Source organism: Stegodyphus dumicola, chromosome 2, assembly GCF_044657685.1.
Source record: "Stegodyphus dumicola isolate Sdum_Otavi_A_Nest chromosome 2, ASM4465768v1".
Lineage (NCBI taxonomy): Eukaryota > Metazoa > Arthropoda > Arachnida > Araneae > Eresidae > Stegodyphus > Stegodyphus dumicola.
This window is the reverse complement of record NC_140769.1, coordinates 35868726-35891909: the sequence shown is the minus strand read 5'-3', so window position 1 is coordinate 35891909 and position 23184 is coordinate 35868726. Positions and strand designations below refer to the sequence as shown.

The 23184-nt window shown below is 34.2% G+C and overlaps 1 protein-coding gene across 1 annotated transcript in view; it reads right to left on the bottom strand.

Annotated features, from left to right (window-relative positions):
• Window positions 1-266: 266 nt before the first annotated feature.
• LOC118201103 (cytochrome P450 4C1-like) overlaps window positions 267-23184 on the bottom strand; it is a 52632-nt gene continuing 29714 nt past the window's right edge. Inside the window, exons 7-8 of the mRNA XM_085809787.1 lie at window positions 3828-4007; window positions 267-433 (exon numbers count right to left, since the gene is read on the bottom strand). Coding sequence (XP_085665913.1) covers window positions 267-433; window positions 3828-4007 — 347 coding nt within the window. The remainder of the gene's footprint in view (window positions 434-3827; window positions 4008-23184) is intronic.

The following is a 23184-nucleotide window of genomic DNA, read 5'->3' as shown; positions in this document are numbered from 1 at the left end:
AAGCATTTTTCAGGCAACAGGAGCAAATTATAATCTTGTATACAGGAAAAAAAGGACTACACCTTTATCCTAAAATACTAACATTATCACGAGACAATTAATTGAACTTTGTGAATCGTTTTAGATAACCTTATCGAGTTTATAAAGTGATTTTTTTCTGCTACCAATCTATAATAAAGATGCAAGCAAAAGCAGTCATGAAAAATAATTAGAACACTTTAATGACACAGGATGTCATTCTAAGCATAAAATAACGAAAAAAGTTCTCATGCTGGAGTTCGCTGCTTTAGATGAATACGCAGAGGCTTTGAGTTTGCCAGTACCACCGTAAACATTTCCTGAGATCGACTTCTCGGATCCAAAGAAGTGAATTCAAACTTTCTTAATAATTTACTTACTATCACTTTCAGTTCCATCATAGCGAACTGGTAACCTGAAAAAAGACAATTAAAAACCGTATTCATAAATTGCAATGCTCTTATAGTTTGAAGCCTGGTGAACATCGTAGAAAAGTTTTGCTAAATATTGCAATAGTTCTACTTATAATTTACTTCATTAAAGATTCACATACTGTATATATTTTTATATGAACACAAGAAAAGCAAAATGTTATATTTCTCCCGCCTTCGTGGGGTAGTGGTCAGCACGCTCGACGCGATTTCAAGAGGTCCGTGGTTCGAGTTCCGGCGAGGGCAGTGCTCAATTTTCATGTCTCCTGCTTCAAAATGACCTAATGTCTCTACAATGTAACCTCCTTATTATTTAATGCCAGTATAAATAAAATGCGTTTAATATTGCAAAAATTTTCAGAAATTCATAATAATGTACAATATTGATGTTCCAGATCTTTACTACAGCCGTTTGTCAGACGAGTGCATTGTGGGAGAAAAACCTTGTCTGCACGATAGATTTATTCACAGCTACAAACAGACGCTTATTGCTTTTAAAATTATTACAAGTTTTCATTCTAAATTTCGATGTGAACTTAAATTAGTTTAGTTATTCATGCACAAAAGAAAAAATGATCTAAACCAACTTTTACTTCTACTTAAAAAGGTACAATGCAATTGAATCTTAAAAAAAGGGAGAAGAAAGCCGAGTTTTATATCTTTTTCGAAAACTGAAGAGTCAGATAGGACAAAATTATTTTTAGAGCTGAAATATTTGAAGTCACAAATTTTAATAAGGTTCCAGATAAGAAATCTCTAACCTCCGCGTATTTATTATTGGAATCTTCCGAATCCTAACCTAAAGATGGTAAAAACTTTTAACTCATGGGTTTCGAAAAATTACTGAACGATTCGTTTGTGTACTTGCAAATAACAACAGTGTCCCTGAAATAGAGATTATGAAGGAAATCGAGTATATTATTTGAAGTCGTTTGAATATTTTGGGAGCAATACATTTGAAATAATAGTTTTACATCGAACAAAACCAAACAATGAATGATTAACAAACTTTCTTTCGAGACAAAAGTTTCTTTCTCAGTGCGAACGTCTAAAATTAGGCGTATTTTGACAGACATGAAACAAGCAATCTTAACAGGAGGTACTGTAAATCCCACAGAACTCTTTTCAGATGGAGCTTTGTGTTGACGAATAACCTCAGAAGGAAACCGAAAACATCTAAACTGCGTCACCTAAATATTTACTCACCTTTTTCTCATCGTTATTTGATTTTTTTATGACTAATTTTGCACCAATGATTAAACACAGGGAAGTCACACTCAGTTCACTATAGACTACTAGAATGTAGGATGAAAATCCTAAACCTAGCCTAGAAGCCTAGAAGCCTAGAAGAATAAAAGTTAGATTGTCTCTTGTAATTACAAGTACTATAACTTAAAAGTATAATTAATTTTCCTACTAACCATGTGGCTGAATTGTGACATGATCATACACTGCTGGTCTTCAAAATTCAATACCAGGAAGAATAACAGATTTCAAAGCAATTGGGCAAACTATGTATATATTTATTGGACAATAATATAAGGAACAAGGTGATTAAAATTACGGCTGCATTTATCTTGCGAAACATGAAGAAATCAGTATCTTATGTGGCTAGCAATAACTGCTGCAGTATGCTTCGACATTGAAAGAAAGAACTTTGGATACGTTCTTGGCGTGGGTCACTTAATGCTGCTTCCACACGTTGCCAAAGTTAAGCCACAAGTGGTGTGTGCCAGATCATTCATTTTCTCATCTTAGTCCAGACGTGTTTTAGTTCAGGAGGATAAGAAAGCCAAGGCAGCAATACTACCTGGTGGGGTGTCACTGAAGAATTGTTGAATACTGGGGGGGGGGTTACGTGTTGTCGCGCATTCTTCAGGTGAAACTCAGCCGCAAGAGAGAACTTTGGATATGCTCTTGTCGTGGGTCAGTTCATGCTGCTTCCGCAGGCTGCTAAAATCAAGCCGCAAGTGATGTGTGCCAGATCACTCATTTGACATTTGCCAGATCACTCTTCATGTATAATTCACTTGAAGATATCGGAGGACAACAGGTTCCAAACTTGAGAAATGTAATGGCGTTCATTGAGTGGATTAGCAATATATATTAGGTGGGTGCAGAAATTTGTCTAATCCAGTGTTATTGCAATCGCAAACATTTGGGATGTAGATATGGCTATTGCATGCCGTATGCCGAGTACGATTGTGAAAAACAAAAAAGCTATTAAATCGGCTAACGTTACAAAGAGGGTAAAACTGATTACAAAGTAAAGATCAGAAATGTCGGAACATAATAAAATATTACTTTTGATTTGGATAGTAAAAAAACCTTTAAGTGCACTGTTACGTGCAATGATTCATATCTGTATCGCGTAAGTATATTTGATCTATTGCATTTGTTTTTAGAATTAAACAATGTAATAATATTAATACCAGGATTTTTGGTCCACTTTGGTATACGTCCAAGGATCTGAAACGGACTAATGACGTATATGAAGGCACTACTGTATTTTTAATTTTCTCTTTGGACTGATTTAGAAATCCAATTATTGTTACATCATATATACCTATATGAGAAAAAGTATTTGCAAGTAATTTTATATGCTTTATGTCTAGTAATTTTATTGTTCCATCGGAAACGTTTCCTTGGATTTTCAGTAAAACTTAATTTGCACTTACATGAACTTGAAACAGATATTGGGGAAAATACTCTAAATTCTCTACTTTCAGAAAAAAGCTCAGTTAACAGCTAATTTCCTACGTGCAAAAAGGCCAATCGCAGTTGAACGGTAAAGTTAATGAACACTGGTAGTTCCGTGTAGGAAACGGGTTGACTACATGGGCATCTTCATAGTTTTATAGCCTTAACCACATGTGAAGTGGATGTTTCTCTTAGAAAGCCTTCCATGAAGCATTCCATACTTTAGGCGGACAGTCCCAGTGTGCTTTGCCGAAACCAACTAAACCGACAAAACCAAACGTATAAACGAAAGAAAATAAACAAACAAAACACTTTTAGTTTTCAAAGGTAAACCTTCTTCATTTCTTGTATTCAGGCCTAATGCTTCAAAGATCGAATTTGCAATTCTAGTTAACGTTTCATTTTTTGCTACAGCATACTGACAACCAAAGAAATATATATCATTCGTTTATTATTTCATCATACATTATTTTATATTTTCGTTGCTAAAATTGATTAACATCATAGCTTTCCAGATTTTCAAAATTGAATTTTGCTTAATGAAAAGACACTGAATTTGAACTGAAGGAAAAATGAAATATTAAAAAATATTTAGGAAAGAATTTTCAGGAAAGTTAGACAGACGCATTAAGGTTTCAAACAAAATTTTGCTTTCAAAGTGAGTCAAAAAACGTTTACCTATGCACATCCTTGGGCCCATAGAAAAAGGCATGTATGCATACGGATGCCTGTTTTTGCAGTTTTCAGGTGAAAATCGCTCCGCATCAAATTCTTCAGGATTTGGAAAAATTTCTTGGTCTCTGTGCAGCTTGTAAACAGGTATAGCGCAGGTAACATCTTTCGGAATAGTGAACTTCCCTAAAATAAAATAATTTCAAAATTGAAATTTTTCAGATAATTGAAAACTGGGAAATCCAAAGAAATATTTATATGCATTTCAAATATATTTTAAAACAATCAGAATGAAATCTCAGTTTTCACTTTGTTTATCGAATAAATACATACTCATACTAGTGTACCATTCTTTAATCATTCATTTTTTACTGAAAAGGAATTTTTATTTTTTTTTATATTTTGGAAAATTATTTACTTCTGAAATATTTTCTGGGAATAAATAAATTTTGCACTAAAGAGATCAATATTCATCCCCACCAAGGTGCATTTTTCAGCTCTACTTCGCAATGATGAGTTTGTGTTAATTACGGCTTTGGAGATTTTCAGATGCTAAATTTTAGAAATTTTCTATGATGATTTATTTATCAATAATCTCATGCTGATTGAAACATATATTAACAGATTTCAATTGGCTTTTTCTATTAAATTAATTTTTTATTATATTTGTTGGGGACATGTGACTATAAGGTTTACTGCTTTATGAATGCATGAAAGAGAAGAATAATATTATTTTTAAATGCATATTTTAAAGCGGCATTTCCTCAGGAACTTATAAGTGTAGAAGTCATGTTTGTAGGTGAGAATAAAAGACGAAAAGAATTTTAAATTATATATCATAAAATTAAATTAATTAACATAAAATAAAACTGAAAACTAAAAAATCAAATATCAAGCGGTGACCGGAAAAATGCCCACAGGAAAAAAAGCCCACAGGTATAAAAATGATCACAGGTATGAATGCTCACATGGAAATAAGCCCACTGATAAGCAAAATACGTAAAAATATCCTTAGATTAATCAATCAGTAATTAATCGATTTGAATATCGTACACCTACTTGAATTGTTCAAAGAAAAAATATTTTAATTATATGATACATATATATATATATATAAATTATATAATATATATATATATATATTATAATAATTGATATATATACCAAAAAACCTATGGTGTATATATATATATCAAAAACTGTATAACTTATGTGTGGATTCACTTGTTATATAACTTAACAAATGGGCCATTTTGAATTAGGAAAAGGAGCGAAAGAAAAAGAAACAATGAAACAGAATATACAGTGAGAAATTATTACAATTTTCATTGTTAAAAAAATAAAATAATAGTAAATACAAGTTACATATTTTATAATATAAACATTTAGAAGAATAAGAAAATATAAATAATTATTTTATTTAAATTACGTAAAATACTTTATTATATATAAATCATAAATGTATATTTCAAAAAGTTATAAATACATAAACGTGCTGAATGTTAGCTAATATATGTAAATATCTAATTTTATCATCGATTTCATCATAGTTCCTTACAGAATTCGCGATTACCAAATGTAAGTTTTAATCTTTTTTTTTTTTTTTTTTTTTGTCTTTAGTATGCCATATATTTACAATAGCTAATAATAAACGTTGACAGGCTAAATCTTTTTTCAGTCCGTCAAATAGAAACCACAAATTGGGATGGCTACAATTAAATAATGAATTTAGTACCTTATAAAAGCTTTCATAACAATTTGTGGTTTTAGGAGATTTTTCGAAAGCTGTTTCATATTGATTCCACACTTCGATTAGAAACTGTGGTCTTCTAGAACTTTTCTAGCTCCAAACTTAAATAACTACATTCAAACATTAATTTCTGTAGGTACACATCAAAAGTATGCAAAAATAGATTAAAAAAAATTAACTATTGGCAGTTACAGGAATAAAAATGGACAGGGGCAGTGGTATAAAATATTATAGTACATGCAAAATTATACTGTAGTTTTCATTCATTTATATACCGCCCCTGAAAACTTTTATGTGAGCAGTAGTCCAATATTATTTTTTTTTTCAAATGATCAAATAATTTTTCTTTAAAAAATTAAGTAGGTGTACGTTGTTCAAAATTGATTGATTAATGTAAGGATATTTCTATGTATTTTATTTATCAGTGGGTTTATTTACATGTGAGCTTTTTTCTGTGTGAGCATATTTCTGTGCGCATTCTGTTCTTTTTTCCTGTGAGCATTTTTCCTGTGGTTTTTTTTCCTAGAACCGTATCAAGCATATTACAGCGTAGTTATATATCCTTAAAAAGCAAGCATTCCGGGAACGGACAAATCTCATGCTTCGCATTCTGTCGCAAGAGCATTAATCTAATTAAACCATGGAAGTAAGAATAAAAGGAGACTCCATCCCCGCACTACGCCTGACGTAGTGCTGTCGAACTTTGGTCTCTAAAGCAGGTGTGGTTTGTTTACATCCACAGTATGTTGACAGCGGTTTGGTGATACCTCTACCTATGACAGTTCCACAAATCGAAAAGCGGGGACACTCCCAGATGACAGAAATATTCATTGTTGAATGGGTAATAGCAATTTTCATAATTTAGTGGCATTTACTCAAAAATCACATCTTAGTTAATTTTCGATAACTTGCGACAGCAGTTTTGATTACGAATTTGTTTGATAAAAGCCTAAGCTATTGGACGACAAAAATATAGAGCTGAGGTGATGTGACCATATGAATGTGCCACATCATCATGACAGCTTATTAGGAATTTGGAAATAGGGTGATTCAGTGTTATTTAACCAGTATACATGTTGCCTATTGTTACATATTGAATTACCTTGGAATGTGGAAATGTTAGGTATTTGTGAATTTAGATCAATCAGTTGTTTTAACGATTTCAAAAAATAAAAGAAGCAGTGTTGTTATGCAGAGTTAAGACAATCAAGACTGTGGTCTGATGATCGTCAGGTTAATGCTTAAATATGAAATGGATAGTTGTTATTTATTGTATTACCAGAGAATTCTTAAATTGGGTAAAATTGCTAAGAGAGATATTTGAGTGCTTGGTCAAAATATATTTACTAGGAAATTTTAACTACTTAAAACTGAATGTACTTAAAAACGTGTTTAACTGAATGTACTTAAAAACGTGTTTTTAGTCAAAAGTATAAAATTTGATGCCAAAATGCAAATATAAAATTATGCATGTTAAAGTATTTCTAATTAGGCACATATGTCAGGTTAAGTTTATTTATAGAGTAAAGCATGTAAGGGCTGTCTCTCTAAGGGAAGAGGTGCCTTCGTGGATAAATTTTGAAGGAAACCTGATCTTTCAGTGCGTTATAAAAACGGATGTAATTTTCATTCAATTTATATTCATGCATATTTCTTATGTAAAAAATTCTGATACATGCTAAATAATTTCAAATTACTTTACTCGAAAAATATAGTGAAGGCTCAGATATAGATTTGCACATGCTGAAAATGAAAAATATTAAATACATATATATATGAATATTTACGTATATCCTTGGGAAAAGCATACATTTTCCTTAAACAAAATAAGTAAATATTTATTAAGTTATTTATAAATGTAATTTGGAAATGAAGGAATCCTATAAATGTTACTGTGAAGGAATCTAGCTATTAAATGTATCTAAATTTATAATGATTATAAGTATTATCTAAACATTTAATTGTAAACATAAATTGAAATTCGGTTGACAAATATATTTATGAAACTATTTAAGCGAGCATTTTTCGTAATGGAAAACAATCTATTAAAATGAGTTGTTAAGCGCAGTCTATTAGATGCGCATTTAAGGATGTAGTAAAGTACAATTTTTAAACTGTGCATTCTTGAAATGTAGGATAATTTTTTTTATAATTATTAGAAGACTTATTTCCTTACATTTTATAATCATTCAATTAGAGGTTTTAAATAATATTAGCAATCCCCTTTTCTTTCAGAAATACTCACAGAAAGTTAAATACATGGAAATCAGTAGGAATATTTCATGTATTTCATGATTAAAATAAAAGATGCTCTTTTTTGAAATGGAACGAATGAAGCATAAATTATAAAGCGACTCTGATTTTTGATTTAAAAGATGCCTCAGAAAATAAAAATTATCTCATATTTGATAAAATATTTCAAAAAGAAGCTCTGTAAATAAAAGAAAAATAATGCGTGATTTTCGTATTAATAATACGATAAACTTTGAATTTAATTTTTGTGATCGTTAACCGAAAAAAAATAGAATTACCTTAAAATTTCTTTCTAATGTAATTAATGAAAACTTGTGAAAATATTTCATTTAAATTAAAACTGTTCTGGGGAAAGTATAGCATTTAACTCAGTTCAGAATGAAATTCTGTTTAAAAATGTATTTTTTCATATACTCAGGACTCTTAAATATTGTAGAAAAAGAAATATATACATATATATGCGTATTTACAACGTTATTTCAAAATGTTTTCCTCTGATCATGTCAAAACCTATTGAACGTGATGGCGAGCCACTGGATGTTTTGGTTTCCAAGAGGGGTGCGCCACTGCTTCATGGCAGTGTACAGAAAAACCAGTTATGTCCTCTCCTCTTATTTCCTTCGTCTATTAATTAAACAAATTTTCACTGACACTCAAAATTTTAACTAATAAAATATTCGAACGGCTATAGGCGGGTTCAGCATACAAATGTTAATAGAATTTGCCTATTTTTATTTAAGATATTAGATTATTTATTCTAAAACTAAAAAACTGAGTGAATGAAATCATCGAAGCATACAGCATTTTACAACAAAACATACATAAGAAAAAGCATGATATTGGGCTTTAAATTTATATACTGAAATTTTGTGTAAAACTGTTTCTTTATAACAGATACTTAACTCTGAATTACTGTTTCATTAATTTATTTTAGCTTCAAATATGGATATATATATTTACAGTCCCTTATTTTGCTTACATACTCGGGTGCTGCTTAAGTACGTGAAGAATAAAAACTATCGTTGCAAAAAGTGGCAGTTTTCTGAGCTACCACTTAGCACCAAACATAAACGCTGTCGCGAAATCTATGTAGGTGGTGGCAATACTTACGATACACAAACCTTCATGAAATGAATAACCATTTTATATGTAATGTTTAACGTGAGCAATACAAAAGCTGTGCGCGAATTCTATATCGCGAAATTCTGTGATTTTTTTAAGTGAAAACAAAATTGCACAAGTTTGGCATCGCGCTCAGCCTCGTCATTAAGCAAAACACTATATATAAACATACGAAACGATTTAAAGAGGCTACTACATTTGACGCTTAAGCCCACATCTGGCGACTAGCGCCCCGTTGACAGAAAAGTACCAAAAACATACACCATTTCCGAAAAAATAACTGGAAAGGTAAAAATTGCATTTTAAAAAGCTTAATGCATGCACTCACAGATTTAAGCCGTGATGCCATTTTTTGATTTATTTTGGGATAAAAATAGCAATTTCACTACCGTTGACAGTTTCTCAGTTTAAATTGCTACCTAAAATACTAACTAATTATTTCTTGTCAGAGTTAAATTTGCCGCAAAAATTGCAGCCTGTTATTTTTATTTTCCAGTCATCTTCTTGACTGTTGTATACTTCTAACTTCAGTCAGAATACAAATTAGTTAACAGTATAAAATTTCGAGGGTAAATAACAATATGAAGTTTTATAATATGAAGTTTACAGTATAAAGTGTTATGTTCCAAAATTTACAGCAGAGTTTACACAACATGGCAGCTGCAGTTTAGTTTAGCAGTTCTCTCCACAGGTATTTTTGTCGTTTACAAGATTTGCTTGCAAGCCGCCCAGATGGTAAAATGGTTAGGGGAGCCAGCTATGACACCAAAGGGCCCGGGTTCGGATCCCGGAGAAGGCATGGTTATAATTCTCCGTCCCTTCATAAGAGACTACGGTGGCTGCTTTCCTAGGCGCTTAAAATGGCCACCACTTTTGCCGTTAGGAATGGCCATTGTCAAATAAGCAAGCGAGAAAGATTTTCTCGTTTTACGAGTGATTAGCCAGGAAAAGAAGCAACTTAAATTGAGCTTAGCTGATATTATGATTTACGTTCAGTTTGTTTTAAATTTATACTGAGAAACAGTCATTCAATCTGCTAGCTATCGGACATTTTATTTTTGTTAATTTCAGTTCTTGCAACCATCAGATTGACGTTTTCACAATTAACTTTGCATATAACTCCAGAAAATTATGTACTTTTCTATTAATTTGATGTGAAATAACTGTGATTTAACGTGCTTCAGTTCAATTAACATAAAATTGCTTTGAAAATTGCCGGTAAATGTTAGCCGGTTTTCTCAAGAATATTTTGTTTCATACTATTAGCACAAATGTATAAGCAAATCTGCTTTACTTTATTCAGTAATCCAGACATTTGAACGTTTCGATTGCTCTTTTTGGTGAAAACGCGAAAGTAGATGTTCTTACTAAACTTTCACTCAGTTATGCGCCATCTGCTTTCGAAATACACTCATGTCCATAAATTAAGTATAATGCAAAATCAGGCAAAGGAAGAGTTAGAAGCAAAACAAATTTCACTTATTTGTAAAGCTTATTTATTAAACAAAAGGTAAAAAGCAAAAAAAGATGCTATATGTTTGATATTATTAAAAAAAGTAGCGATTTTTTCTCCCTGGAGCAAATTAAAAAAAAAAAAAAAAAAAAAAAAAAAAAAAAAAAAAAAAACATTATTTACAAAAAAACAATATTACATGGTTGGTATAATTGTTAATACATTGTATGTCTCCCAGACGATGCAATACAGTCCGTACAACGCCTAGGCATGCTGAGTATCAAATTATCGATCTGATATTGGGGGATATTAAACCACTCAAAAAGCAATGCTCTCCGAAGTTCCGGTAGACATGTAGGAGGAGGTTGACGGGCTGCAACTCGTCGGCCAAGCATATCCCATACGTGCTCTACTGGATTCAAGTCCGGTGAAAATGCTGGCCAGTCCATACGGGTGTTATCCTCCTATTGAAGGTATTCGCTTACGATGTTTGCACAGTGAGGGTAGGCGTTGTCATCCATAAACACAAATTGTGTGCCCATGGCGCCCCGAAACAAACGTACATGTTGTTCCAGAATGACGTCCCGATAGATTTGGCTTGTCATGGTTCCAATTTGAAAATGCAGGTCAGTTCTGGAACCCAGAATGATTCCACCCCAAACGAGCACTCCTGCACCACCATAACGGCGTCGTTCAATGATGTTTTCTTGGTGGTAACAGGCACCTGGAGCTCTCCATATGAAAGTTCGGCGAGAATCAGACTGCAAGCTAAACCTGGACTCGTCGGAAAACATCACACAAGCCGACTGTTGCGGTGTCCACAATGCATGCTCTCTACTCCAGGCTAACCGCAGGGGACAGTGAGTTGTAGTAAGTGGAACGCATCTGACAGGTCTACGAGCATAAAAACCAATCTGCCCTAAGCGTCTGTACACGGTCTGCCTTGAAATTATCGTACCAGTGGCTGAAGAGAGCTGACGAGACAGGTTTGAGGCTGTGCTCCGCCTGTTTCTTTTGGCAGTAACTGCCAAATACCGGTCCTCATTCGGCGTTGTAACTCTGGGGGGGGGACCTGTGCTGTAACGTCTACTCACATTACCATCCTCTTGGAATCGTTGCCAAAGCCTGGACGCTTATTCTATGATCACTGGATCTGTCTACAACTTAAGCGAACAATATTGACTAAAAAAAAAAACGGTATAGACAGCCATCACAACTTATCGGAGAAAGCCATTCTGTGGTCCTCAGTTGGTGGGCGGGTGGGTCCATTTAACTTTACTGGAAGGGAACAAGGCTTCAAGGAGCTTTAGACCAATTGCAGTACAGACCGAGTGACGAAATTTATAGCGCGCGCTGGCTGAAGTTCTAGGAATATTCTCCTATTATTTCACTAACTCACACGCTGCATTTGTAGTTCGAAATAATTGCACAAAACAGTATTATGACCAATACATGCTGAATATGCTGCTGTGTTATGTGAAAGAAAATCTCGTTTTTTAATGGGAAAGTTAACGCAGGAATTTAGAGCTAAAAAATAAAGAGTGATATGGGATACCACGAAAGCAATGGTAAATAGATAAGAGTAAATGAATTAAGCTTACTTCAAATCCTTTTAGAAATAAACCATTTTGATTATTTAAATTTATAATATGATTAATTTGCATTACAATCTAATAGCAAACTAAGTTTTTTTTTTTTTTTTTTTTTTTTTTTTTTTTTTTTTTTTTTCATGTTTACATTAAAACTGTTTTCCCGCAATTTATTTTACAGTTACTATTTGAAAAATATTTCTTTAAATAAGAAATTAGAAAGAAAATATTTCTTTCTTAATATTTCTTCCCTTTTTTATTTTCTTTTTCTATGAAAATTATTTCTTTCAGGAAAAGAAATAAAATTCATTCGCTATTACAGTATGGCCGATTGCTGCTGCATTCAGTTATCAGACACGCATCAAAATGCTTTATTTTAAATAATTTATTCTATAATTAACATGAAAGAAAATATTTTTTCAATATAAAATATATAACCAAAATTAAATTAATCTATCCTGTATGTGTGATTAATTCGTTTTGCAATTTTTGTCACACAATTACTAATATCTTTTCTTCAATATTACATTGCTGTTATTTTAATTTTGTATATATATAAGAACTGCTCAGTTTAATTATTCTTCCTTCTCAAAAGATCTTGTTCTGTGAAAATAATTAAAAGATAGTAATATTTTCACAATGGGAGTACTAAAGTAAAAATAATCAGTGTAGGTCTCCTGCAGTTCAAGTTCCTTTTCAACCAGCGTTTCGACACATTTTAAATAGAAAACTAATAATAATCAATATCTCTTTTAATATAAAAATAAGAATGCTATGAACAGTATTTTTATTATTTATTTATTTATTTATTTATTTATTTATTTTTTTTTTTTAAGTTTGCAAAGAAACAATGAGTTTTTAATACTATAATAGGTTACAAAAGTACTATTCCATGAACAAACCCTCAGTCTTATAGCATTGTTACTTTAAACCATAATACAATAACAATACAGTATAATTCTGCTAACAAGCTCACCAGCCGCCGAGCGGTAGAGTCGCTGAACGCAGGTAATTTGGTCCGAGGTTCGAATCCCACGAACGAGCTGGCCGGCGTTTTCGTGGCTTTCCCCATGTGTAACGTGTATACGAGCCAGTTTCCCTTAGAAAGTCCTCACTTAAAAACCAGTTTTAAAACGTCTTAAAATTACACACACACACACACACACACACACAAAAAAAAAAAAAAAAAAAAAAAAAAAAAAAAAAAAAAAAATCATGTTTTTCGCACTTAAACCATAAAAATCAATTCAACAGCAATATCATATAATTAAAAAAAAGCATATCTTTAGAATTTCCGATACATAGTCTCGCGCGCTAGAGATGAAAATGTTTTTTGCCATTGCTCGCTTTGAAATCGTTGGGTTTCTTAATCAAAAACTCATAAATGCTTTACAAAATATGATATATGAAATGGATAGTAATACAAATTCCCAGTTAAAATTTGGCCCTCCAGATGCCTCTATTAGGATGGAGGATTACGTTATTCAGAATTTCATGGCTCTAGGTACCGTTGTTTTATCACAGTGCGAGAAACATTCATGCATTCTGCAGATTCCTCATTATTTAATTTCTTTAAATATAATAGAGTGCGATAATACTTGGTGGCAACGATTTGAAAAGTGAAACGCCATTTATCGTGAAACGCCACAAAATGGCAAAACGAAATTAATAGCCCCTCTGGGCTAAAACTTATTTTTAAAAGTATCACACTAATAGTAGTACAATTACTGAAAAAAATATTATAAATCTATTTTATAGTTTTATAATTATTATTATTATTATTTTTTTTATTTTATTTTACAGTAGTGTGAATTTCGCGTAATAATGAACGACATTTTTGTGTTCACAGTATTATTCGTAAGGTATTCAACTGTTAGATTTTAAAGTAAACGTAATTCTTGCTGTATACATAAATCGAGTAGAAGCTTATCGGATGTCTATATTTCTATTAAATGAAGAAGGTTTATGTGCTTGATAAACTTCATAACGTTGCGCGCCTCCAACTTGCACGCAACCAAGAGGTAACTGTGAAAACTTGTATAAAAGATAGAAGCTTGTGAAGGGTTTAAGTCCCTTTTTATTCAACGTAATGAATTACAATTGCGTTCTCTTGACGCTTACAAACGGTGCCAACTCGGCAGTCAAATAAAAATAATAACCTGAAAAGAAAGTAAAGACAATATTCTAACTACGAGGCTCTCTAAAATAACTAACTCACCGCGTTTTACAATACCGCTGCTAATTCAGCAGACTTGAAGCTCACTGGAACAATTGCCACTACTTCCCGCCAAGCACATAGGCCGCAACGCGGGGTTCTTCAATTCTCGCTAACTACCTCCGCGCTCGCTAAGTAAGAATCTCACTCTCACCGAACTTGTTTCCTTCTATTTAAATCAGAATACTTCCGCTGATAATTTGAATCCTTGCGCGTTCTACTAAAATTTACATATTCTGGCATTGGCAGTTCCAGGGGAAAGTAAGGCTTGACAGGAAAGATAGTTTAAACTTAAAATAAATGTTAGTTAAAATAAATATAAACCCTACATTTGCCGCTGCCAGAATTTGGAAAACTTGGAAGCAGGTCCTACAAACGACCTGTTGTAAGTTTATCTAATTCTGAACTAACTGGCGAAAGCCTCGTTTACACAAAAAAAAATCTTATGTAACAATTATATACTAAAATTCTTTTGCTCGTTACAAAGCTTTCTTCTTACAGCAACTTTTCCTGGACTTCATCCATCAATCTTGGTCTTTCCTTCCAGCATCTGGAAGGAATAAGTATCAGTATCTTTCTACATACATTATAATTTACACTTTCTTGACACAATAAATTTTTGTTTTTAAACGATTCGTTTTTCTTAGTTATTGCTCACTTCACATTCATTCAATTTTTCAAGCATTAATTTAACTTCACCCTGGCTCTCCACCGTGTGTGGTGTCAAACGGGAATATTCGTGTTTTAGTCTTACAACACTTCCCCTAACCACCATGATTTGTTAGAATTCAACAACCAAATAGACACACCTTACTCGACATTCTACAACTCAATGAGCTACTTTAATAGTCTTAAAAATTCAAATGTAGGTGGAGAACCCTACAAAACACATTCATTCTAACTTCCCCCTCATTCATCTTTAAACATGCAGGCTTTCGCTCTAAAGCATGACTTTATCTACAATTTACTACTTAAATTTTGACTTCATTGCTTTTAAGCATTCACTTTTAGCATCTACAATTTTATGCTTCTAGACTAAATTCTACTTTTACATAACCTTCAAGTATTTACATACATTTACAAATTTTTAATACATATGCTTTTTACAATTTACCATAAAATGAATAAGAGAAAATAAATTTTTACTTTACTCATTCTTCGCCAAGCTGGCGGCACTGAAACTAAAATTCTTATTAATACAAGAATACGAAGTTATTTTTATCTTCGGCCAAATTTTGGCTTTAACATAACAGAATTAGTCTTTCGACCAACAGAAAATGCTTGTTTTTAGCTCTTACACTTAAAGAAAATAATACTTTTGCCTTAGCTAAATAAAGTAAAACAAAACTAAGTCTCAACCGAGACATATTGACTTTCGTCAAAACATAGAACTTCGTACTTATGCATAACATTTCGGAACAAAACAGAAAGAAAAATTTATAGAAGGTTTTAACTTATCTTTGAGTTTTCGATGCTTGAAATTCCGTCATCCGTTTTTGGCAAAATTGATCCCAAGTTAGAGGTTTCATGGATGTCAATCTTCTCCTTATTGATCTCCGAGTGTCGTCCCCGTTGCTTTTTCTTTTGCGTCCTCTACATGCTGGCCTCTTGACGGAGTAATCGTCTGGTTGTTGGCCTTTGCGTTTCTGCCTGGGACGGCTGGCGTTGGCGTCCTCCGGTCTGGAGTCCTTCTTGAATTTCTTCTGTTCGTCGTATTTTTGTGCCTCCTGCTGGCGTTTCAGTTTCCGAAACGGCGGCCTTGCTGGCACCTGACTCTGTGGCCGTGTGCGCGATCTCCTTGATGTGTAATTTCTCCTGCCATCCTTTGTAGGTGGTGTTTTCGTCTTTACCACGGTTTCTTTACCCGGTTCATCTGTATTTTTGTTTTTCTTAAACGCCGGAGTTTGAAAATCATTTTTTCTTTTTGATACCGACGTCCGGGTTGTAGAAGTGCTAGGTCTTTCTTCAGTTCTCCGTTTCTTGGGTGGTGGAATAGTTGTTGCAGTCTCTGGCCCTTCTATTTCGTTTAGACTTGAGTCCTGCAAGAAACTTTTAAGGATTTCAAAATCATTTGGATTATAGTATTTTTTCACCTGGTCGGGACTTGCTTTACAGATTTCTCCTCTGTCGTTCTTAAGATATAATACTACCCCTTTGATTTCCTGAATTACATAGGGGCCTTCAAACTTTGGAGCTAGCTTTGCCATAAAATTGTCTGGGGCACTTGATAAAGAAAATTTCCGCTTCAATACTTTATCCCCAACTTTAAAATCTGCTTCACGGCGTTTTCTATCATAATAAATTTTCTGCCTATTTCTTGCCGTATCCGAGGTTTTAAGCGCCTGATCAATTAGCTTTTGCACGTCTTTTTGTTTAAACTCCTGCTCTCTTTGTTGCACAAAGAATAATTTATCTAAAGGCGTAATTAACTTTCTGCCTAAAAAATAATTCTGCTGGAGTTTTTCCCGTAGTATCATGATGTGCCGTTCTTAAAGCATAAGCTAATTCATTTATGTAGCCATCCCAGCGCTTGTGATGTGTGCTCACGTAACTGCGAATTATTTTTACTATGTTTTTATTAACTCTTTCTGCTATGTTAGCCTGTGGTCTATACGGAACCATTTTGATATGGCGTATGCCAAGTCCATTGCATATGTTTTCAAATATTTGACTAATGAACTGTTTTCCGTTATCGCTAATGACTTTTATCGGTGCACCGTATTTTAAAATGTATCTGTGTAAGAATGCATCTGCGACTGTTTTGGCTGACGCGCATTTAAGAGGAACAATTTCTATCCATTTTGAAAAATGATCTACTTTTACTAAAAGAAAACGATTTTTATTTAACTCGCTCTGGGGGAAGGGACCAAGGAGATCTATGCCTAAAATTTCATTCGGAAATGTAGCGCGAATGCTATTTAAGTACCCGGCCGGGCTGTAATTAATATCATTTATTAACTGACATTGATTGCAGGACCTGACATACGCCGTTACTATTTTGTATAATTGCGGGAAATATACCGCCTCGCGTACCCTTTTTATAGTCTTTCTGACCCCGAGGTGGCCCGCTGTTTTTTTTTCGTGCAACTCCCTCAAAATGCTTAATCGAAGCGAGGCTGGGATGACTGGCTTATACTCAAGATTTTCGTTTGTTGTTTTCGTATAGAATAATAAATTATCTATTATTTCATAGTTTTTTGCTCTATTTCTTATCGCATCGATATCTGTGTGCTCAAAGCTTTCGGGGTCTTTCAAATAAGCATAGATATTTCCAAATTCAGGATCAGCTTTCAGTTCAGTAATAACCGTATCTCTAGAATCTAAAATTTTTGAAGTCAACACAGCGCATTTAAGTTCATTTCCTTCATCGTCCAGTTTTATACGAGAAAGTGCGTCAGCTACATTGTTTTCCTTACCCGGTTTATATTTTATTGTGATATTATATTCTTGGAGTTTTAAAGCCCATCTTATTAACCTGGGCGTTAGATTTTTTCCCGAGTAAAGTCTACCAACAGCCGCATGATCCGAAAAGACTGTTACTGGCGATTTGCCGAAATAAACTCGAAATTTGTGTACAGCCATTAATACAGCTAATGTTTCTCTTTCTGTAGCTGTATAATTCCTTTGTGTCTGATTCAATGTTTTACTAAAAAATGCCAGCGGATGGTTATTTTGCATAAGAACCGCACCCACCGCATAGTCTGACGCATCTGCCGCAATTTCCAGGTTTTCGTCCCCCTCAGGGAATTTTAAAACAGGGGCATTAATAAGCGCTTCTTTTAATCTTTCAAAAGCTGTGTTAGCTTCCGCTGTCCACGTAAATTTACTCTTTTTTCTTTTGATTACTAAGAGTGGTTCAACAATATTAGCGAAATCTTTTATGAAAGATCGATAGTAAGAACATAATCCAAGGAAAGACGAAAGTTTCTTGGCGGTGTTGGGCGGTGGGAAATTCTTAATAGCTTTTATTTTTGAATCTTGCGTTTCTATACCCTTTTGCGAAATTTTATAACCGAGATATTTAAGTTCTTTAGTTGCGAACTTGCATTTTGAGGCGTTAATTGTAAGACCGGCCTCTTTTAATAATTTAAAAACTTGTTCGAGGTCATTAATGTGTTGTTCCAACGTACTACTCGTTATAATTATATCATCTAGATAAATTAAAGTTGATTTTCCTAGGACAGGCTTTAGAACAATGTCCATAGCTCTCTGGAATGTTGATGGGGCCCCACACAACCCAAAGGGCATGCGTAAAAATGCATAAGTGCCCGATTTTGTTATAAACGCGGTTTTGTGTATATCTTCGGGTCTCATAGCTATTTGATAGTAGCCAGACGTTAAGTCCAAAGTAGACATATATCTTGTCGATTTGATCTGTCTAATGATCTCGTCTATAACCGGCAAAGGGTAAACTGGAAATTTAGTAATGCTATTTAGTTTTCTGTAATCGATAGCAAACCTCCAAGCCCTTTTATCCGAAGGAGGAAACTCGTTCTTTTTCCTACATAGTACGACTGGACTCGCGTACTCACTATTTATGGGCGTTATTATTTTATTCTTTAACATCTCCTGAATATGTTCTTCGATGATTAAGTCTTTTTGTTTATCATAGCGATACGGTTTAGTCCTACAAGGTTTTTCGGCATTTAATTGAATCTTGTGAGTCACGATCTGACAGTTTCCTGGTTTTTCTGAAAACAAATGAGAAAAATTACTCACCACTTGCTGTATTGCTTTACTTTCCTGGTCATTCAAATGGCTAAGGTCCAATTCAGGTGTCTCCACAGGTTCCACCACTCTCTGGTCCATCTCCAGCACCACGGAACTATCTTGAAAATTCAATTTGGCCCTCGCGGCCCTTAAAAAGTCCATACCTAAAATAAGAGAGTGTTGCAGGTGTTTCACCACAAAAATTAATACTTTGAGATTTTCCTCTTTTACCTGTACGTTTAATGATACTTTCCCGATGCAGTGACATGTTTTTCTTTGCGCCGCTATAATTTCCGTATTTCTGGTTTTAAAGAGTCGTATCCTATAAAAATTCTTTTTGAAGAACTTTTCACTCATGAAATTTCCTTCTGCTCCTGTATCGATGAGGGCTTCTACTGGTACATCGCCAACCAGGACTTGTATAATTGGTAGCTGTGAGTTTTTTACGATGACTGTATTTAAATGTCTATTTGAGGGTTTTTTTTAAAACTTCCGGGGTCTGGACCCTCCCTTTCACAGGCCCCTCTAGTCGTTTAAAGCTTTCCTTTCAATCTGTGTCTTCTGGGTACGCGGATGCTTATTTTCAGATTTTCTTTTTGGGCCTTGACCTTCGAGTTTCGATGCGTTAGCTTGATAGTTCTTTTCCCCATATGAGCGATTTCCATTTCTGGTTTCCTCCTTCCTTCGGGTACTTTGAGAATATGTTTCCCCTCTCGCTCTTTCCGCGATTCTGCGATTTTGAAACTTCACCGCCAATTCGAAGAGTTCCTGCAATGTTCTTGGGTTTCTAATTTCAAAGTAGTCTTGGACAGCGGGTAACAATCTTGGTAATATTATTTCAATTATCTCCGCATCGGGTTTTTTCCCATACATCATATCCGTTAGCTTGATTTTTCGTAAAATAAAGTCCGTCAATTGTGCTGTATCCCGTTGATAGAAACTATATAGTTCGGCTTCCAGCCGTGCGTGATCTTTCACTATGGGGAAGGCCTTTACTAACGATTTTTTGAAATTTTCAAATGTATACGTCGGGCTTCCAAATTCACCTAGAAGAAATTTTCCTATGTTTTTCCACCATAGCGCGGCCTGTCCTCTTAGTGCTGATGTGGCGATGGCAACTTTTTGTCTTTCAGGCTCAGGGTAGAGCTGAAAGTGGTTTTCTATACCTTCTAAAAATACGGACACCGAATTTTTTCCGTCGAAATAGACGTTTGGCTTGATTGATGCTCTCAAAGTCTGGACCAGGTATCCAAATCCTTTTAACTGCGTTGTCATTTCTTGGTGTTGTCCAGCGGCTTCCATCCAGTTTTCGGCCATTTCAGTTCGATAAGTTTTCGGGCGCCAATATAACGTTGCGCGCCTCCAACTTGCACGCAACCAAGAGGTGACTGTGAAAACTTGTATAAAAGATAGAAGCTTGTGAAGGGTTTAAGTCCCTTTTTATTCAACGTAATGAATTACAATTGCGTTCTCTTGACGCTTACAAACGGTGCCAACTCGGCAGTCAAATAAAAATAATAACCTGAAAAGAAAGTAAAGACAAGATTCTAACTACGAGGCTCTCTAAAATAACTAACTCACCGCGTTTTACAATACCGCTGCTAATTCAGCAGACTTGAAGCTCACTGGAACAATTGCCACTACTTCCCGCCAAGCACATAGGCCGCAACGCGGGGTTCTTCAATTCTCGCTAACTACCTCCGCGCTCGCTAAGTAAGAATCTCACTCTCACCGAACTTGTTTCCTTCTATTTAAATCAGAATACTTCCACTGATAATTTGAATCCTTGCGCGTTCTACTAAAATTTACATATTCTGGCATTGACAGTTCCAGGGGAAAGTAAGGCTTGACAGGAAAGATAGTTTAAACTTAAAATAAATGTTAGTTAAAATAAATATAAACCCTACAACTTATTATCTTCTACATTTTTAAAGCGTACAATTACAATTTATATCTATAATTTCAGGAATAGTATAACCTTTCTTTTAGTAGAAATTGCGTTCTTGTTTTCTGAATGTAGCTCCAAATACTCTCTCAGTTCACCCCAAATTAAAATAACTATAAATTTTGGGAACCTGAAATACGCAATGAAAACATCTTTTGGCAGAGCAAAAGCATCAACATATTTTCTATAAATTCGCCACCGATTCAGAGATCTACGACCGTATTCTTCGTTTAAATATGAAAAAATCAGCGGCGAAAACGCATACAAAGTCATTGTCTACTTAGTACGTCAACTGGACAAGCCTGATTGACGACGCGGCAACATTTTTTCACGCGCTTTCGACAACTTCCGTACTCAGAGAATATAGGATGTCGGGCAGACCTGTTTTTTACTAGCAGCGACATCTGGCGACCCACAACTTGCTGTCGACTCTCGTAGCGTAGAATAACCGTCCTGGAGATGACACTCGGGGCAATTCCAAGTTTGTCTGATACTTCCAGTTGGGTACGCCCACATTCCAAACGGCCAATAATTCTACCACGTAAAAAATCATCCAAATGCGTCCTTTGTGTCATAACTATTCGGTTATTGCACTGAAATGCTTATAAAGCGCCTGCGAACAATTTTACTTCTTTGCCTGTATTCCTTATATATCACTCTCTTACACTCTCGTCATTGTGACGTACCATCAGTGTCATCTGGTTACTTCCTGAAATTTGCATATGATTCTTGAAGATGTGTGTAATGATTTTACAGGTGATATATTTATTTTAGAGTTCGATTTCCGCGTGACTCCGAATTATCCTTAATTTATGGATATGAGTTTAAATCTTTTCGAGAAATGCAAAGATTAGATGTATAAAATTCTGTTACTTTTATTCTTTTTAAATTTAACTTTAGTATTTAGATATGAGATTGTTTAAAAAATTTTTACTTTTGGGTTTTGTGTTCCTGTTTGATGATACATTTGTATTTTTCAGGAGAAAGAAGAAAGCTAATTTACTAAATCTCTTAACAACTGTAAGATATTTTACCCACTTTTAGTTTCTTTTTAAAATTAATTTTCTTAATTTCCTCGGCTGCCTAAAAAATTTTAAATACCCACAGGTACAAAAAAAAAAAAAAAAAAAAAAAAAAAAAACCTTTCTCTGTTTATCTTCTTTGTCCTACAAAATCTTGACTCGTTACTGCATTTACGTTCATAATTTAAGAAAGCCACTATCCCACCATGGCCTTTTTCAATCATTAGTTGTGGGAAATAGAGCTCAAGTTTATAAATGTTGTAAGATTCTAGATAAATTTAATTTTGCTTTTGTTGCCTAGATCTTTACTTGAACTGTGAAGGGACTAATCGCTAAGTTCGAACTATGTCAATGACAAGGCGTATACAAGGTGGAAACATCATTTCATTTAGCTCACGAAAGAACTTACAGTCGGCACTCCTGGTGCTTACACATTGCGAAACAACATGGCCGAAAGGCAGATATGTTCTTTCTGAAGGAAGTCAGACACCAACTTAAATAGGATTTTTTTTTACCCTACTTTGCATAGCGAGCGAAACTGAATTATCATTCTAGCTGGAAATGGAAACGAGAGAAAATAGGAAAGGTAATTGACTGAAAAAGACAGGTTAGTTTAAAACTAAAGAAATCCTTACAATGTAACATACAAATTTTTTGAAGAAATAATGAACCGAAAGTAGAAACTGAATTTACTCGGCCAACAGGAAACAGAAGACTAATGATGAAACGTTTAACATGACATATCATGCTCTTGAACGCTAATCTTGGCAGGGGAAAAAGTATTTAATGCAACTGTTTAATCCACTCAAATGCTTAAAAATGCTGTACGATGGATCTGCGTACTATTAACAAAGCTTCTATGATTTTCTCTGTATGAAATTCTGATCGTGTTTGCATGCTGAACGAACTGTCATGTATGTTTGACTCCATATGATGATCTTGATATTTTTCTATGCTGCTTGTATATTTACAGTTCATCTGCCACTTGGAAGATACATACTCTAACTTGCAGGTTTCTACTAATGAGATATATTTCAATATATCATTAGACACCTAATGGTCTGGTCTGGTAGAAATGTAGTGGGACACCCAATGTTTACTTCTATAAATAATGTAGGTATAGTTTCACCCCACTTTGATCTAGAGAAAGCCTAAATGATCACAAGTGCTCACCGAGCTGTCGGGGAGGGAAACATTTGTTTTACCTCACACCGATAGATCAGAGACCTTCCGTGAACCTCGGGACTCCCAAACAAGACTCCGGACATTTATTAAAATTTCGAAAATGTATACAAAAATGTACA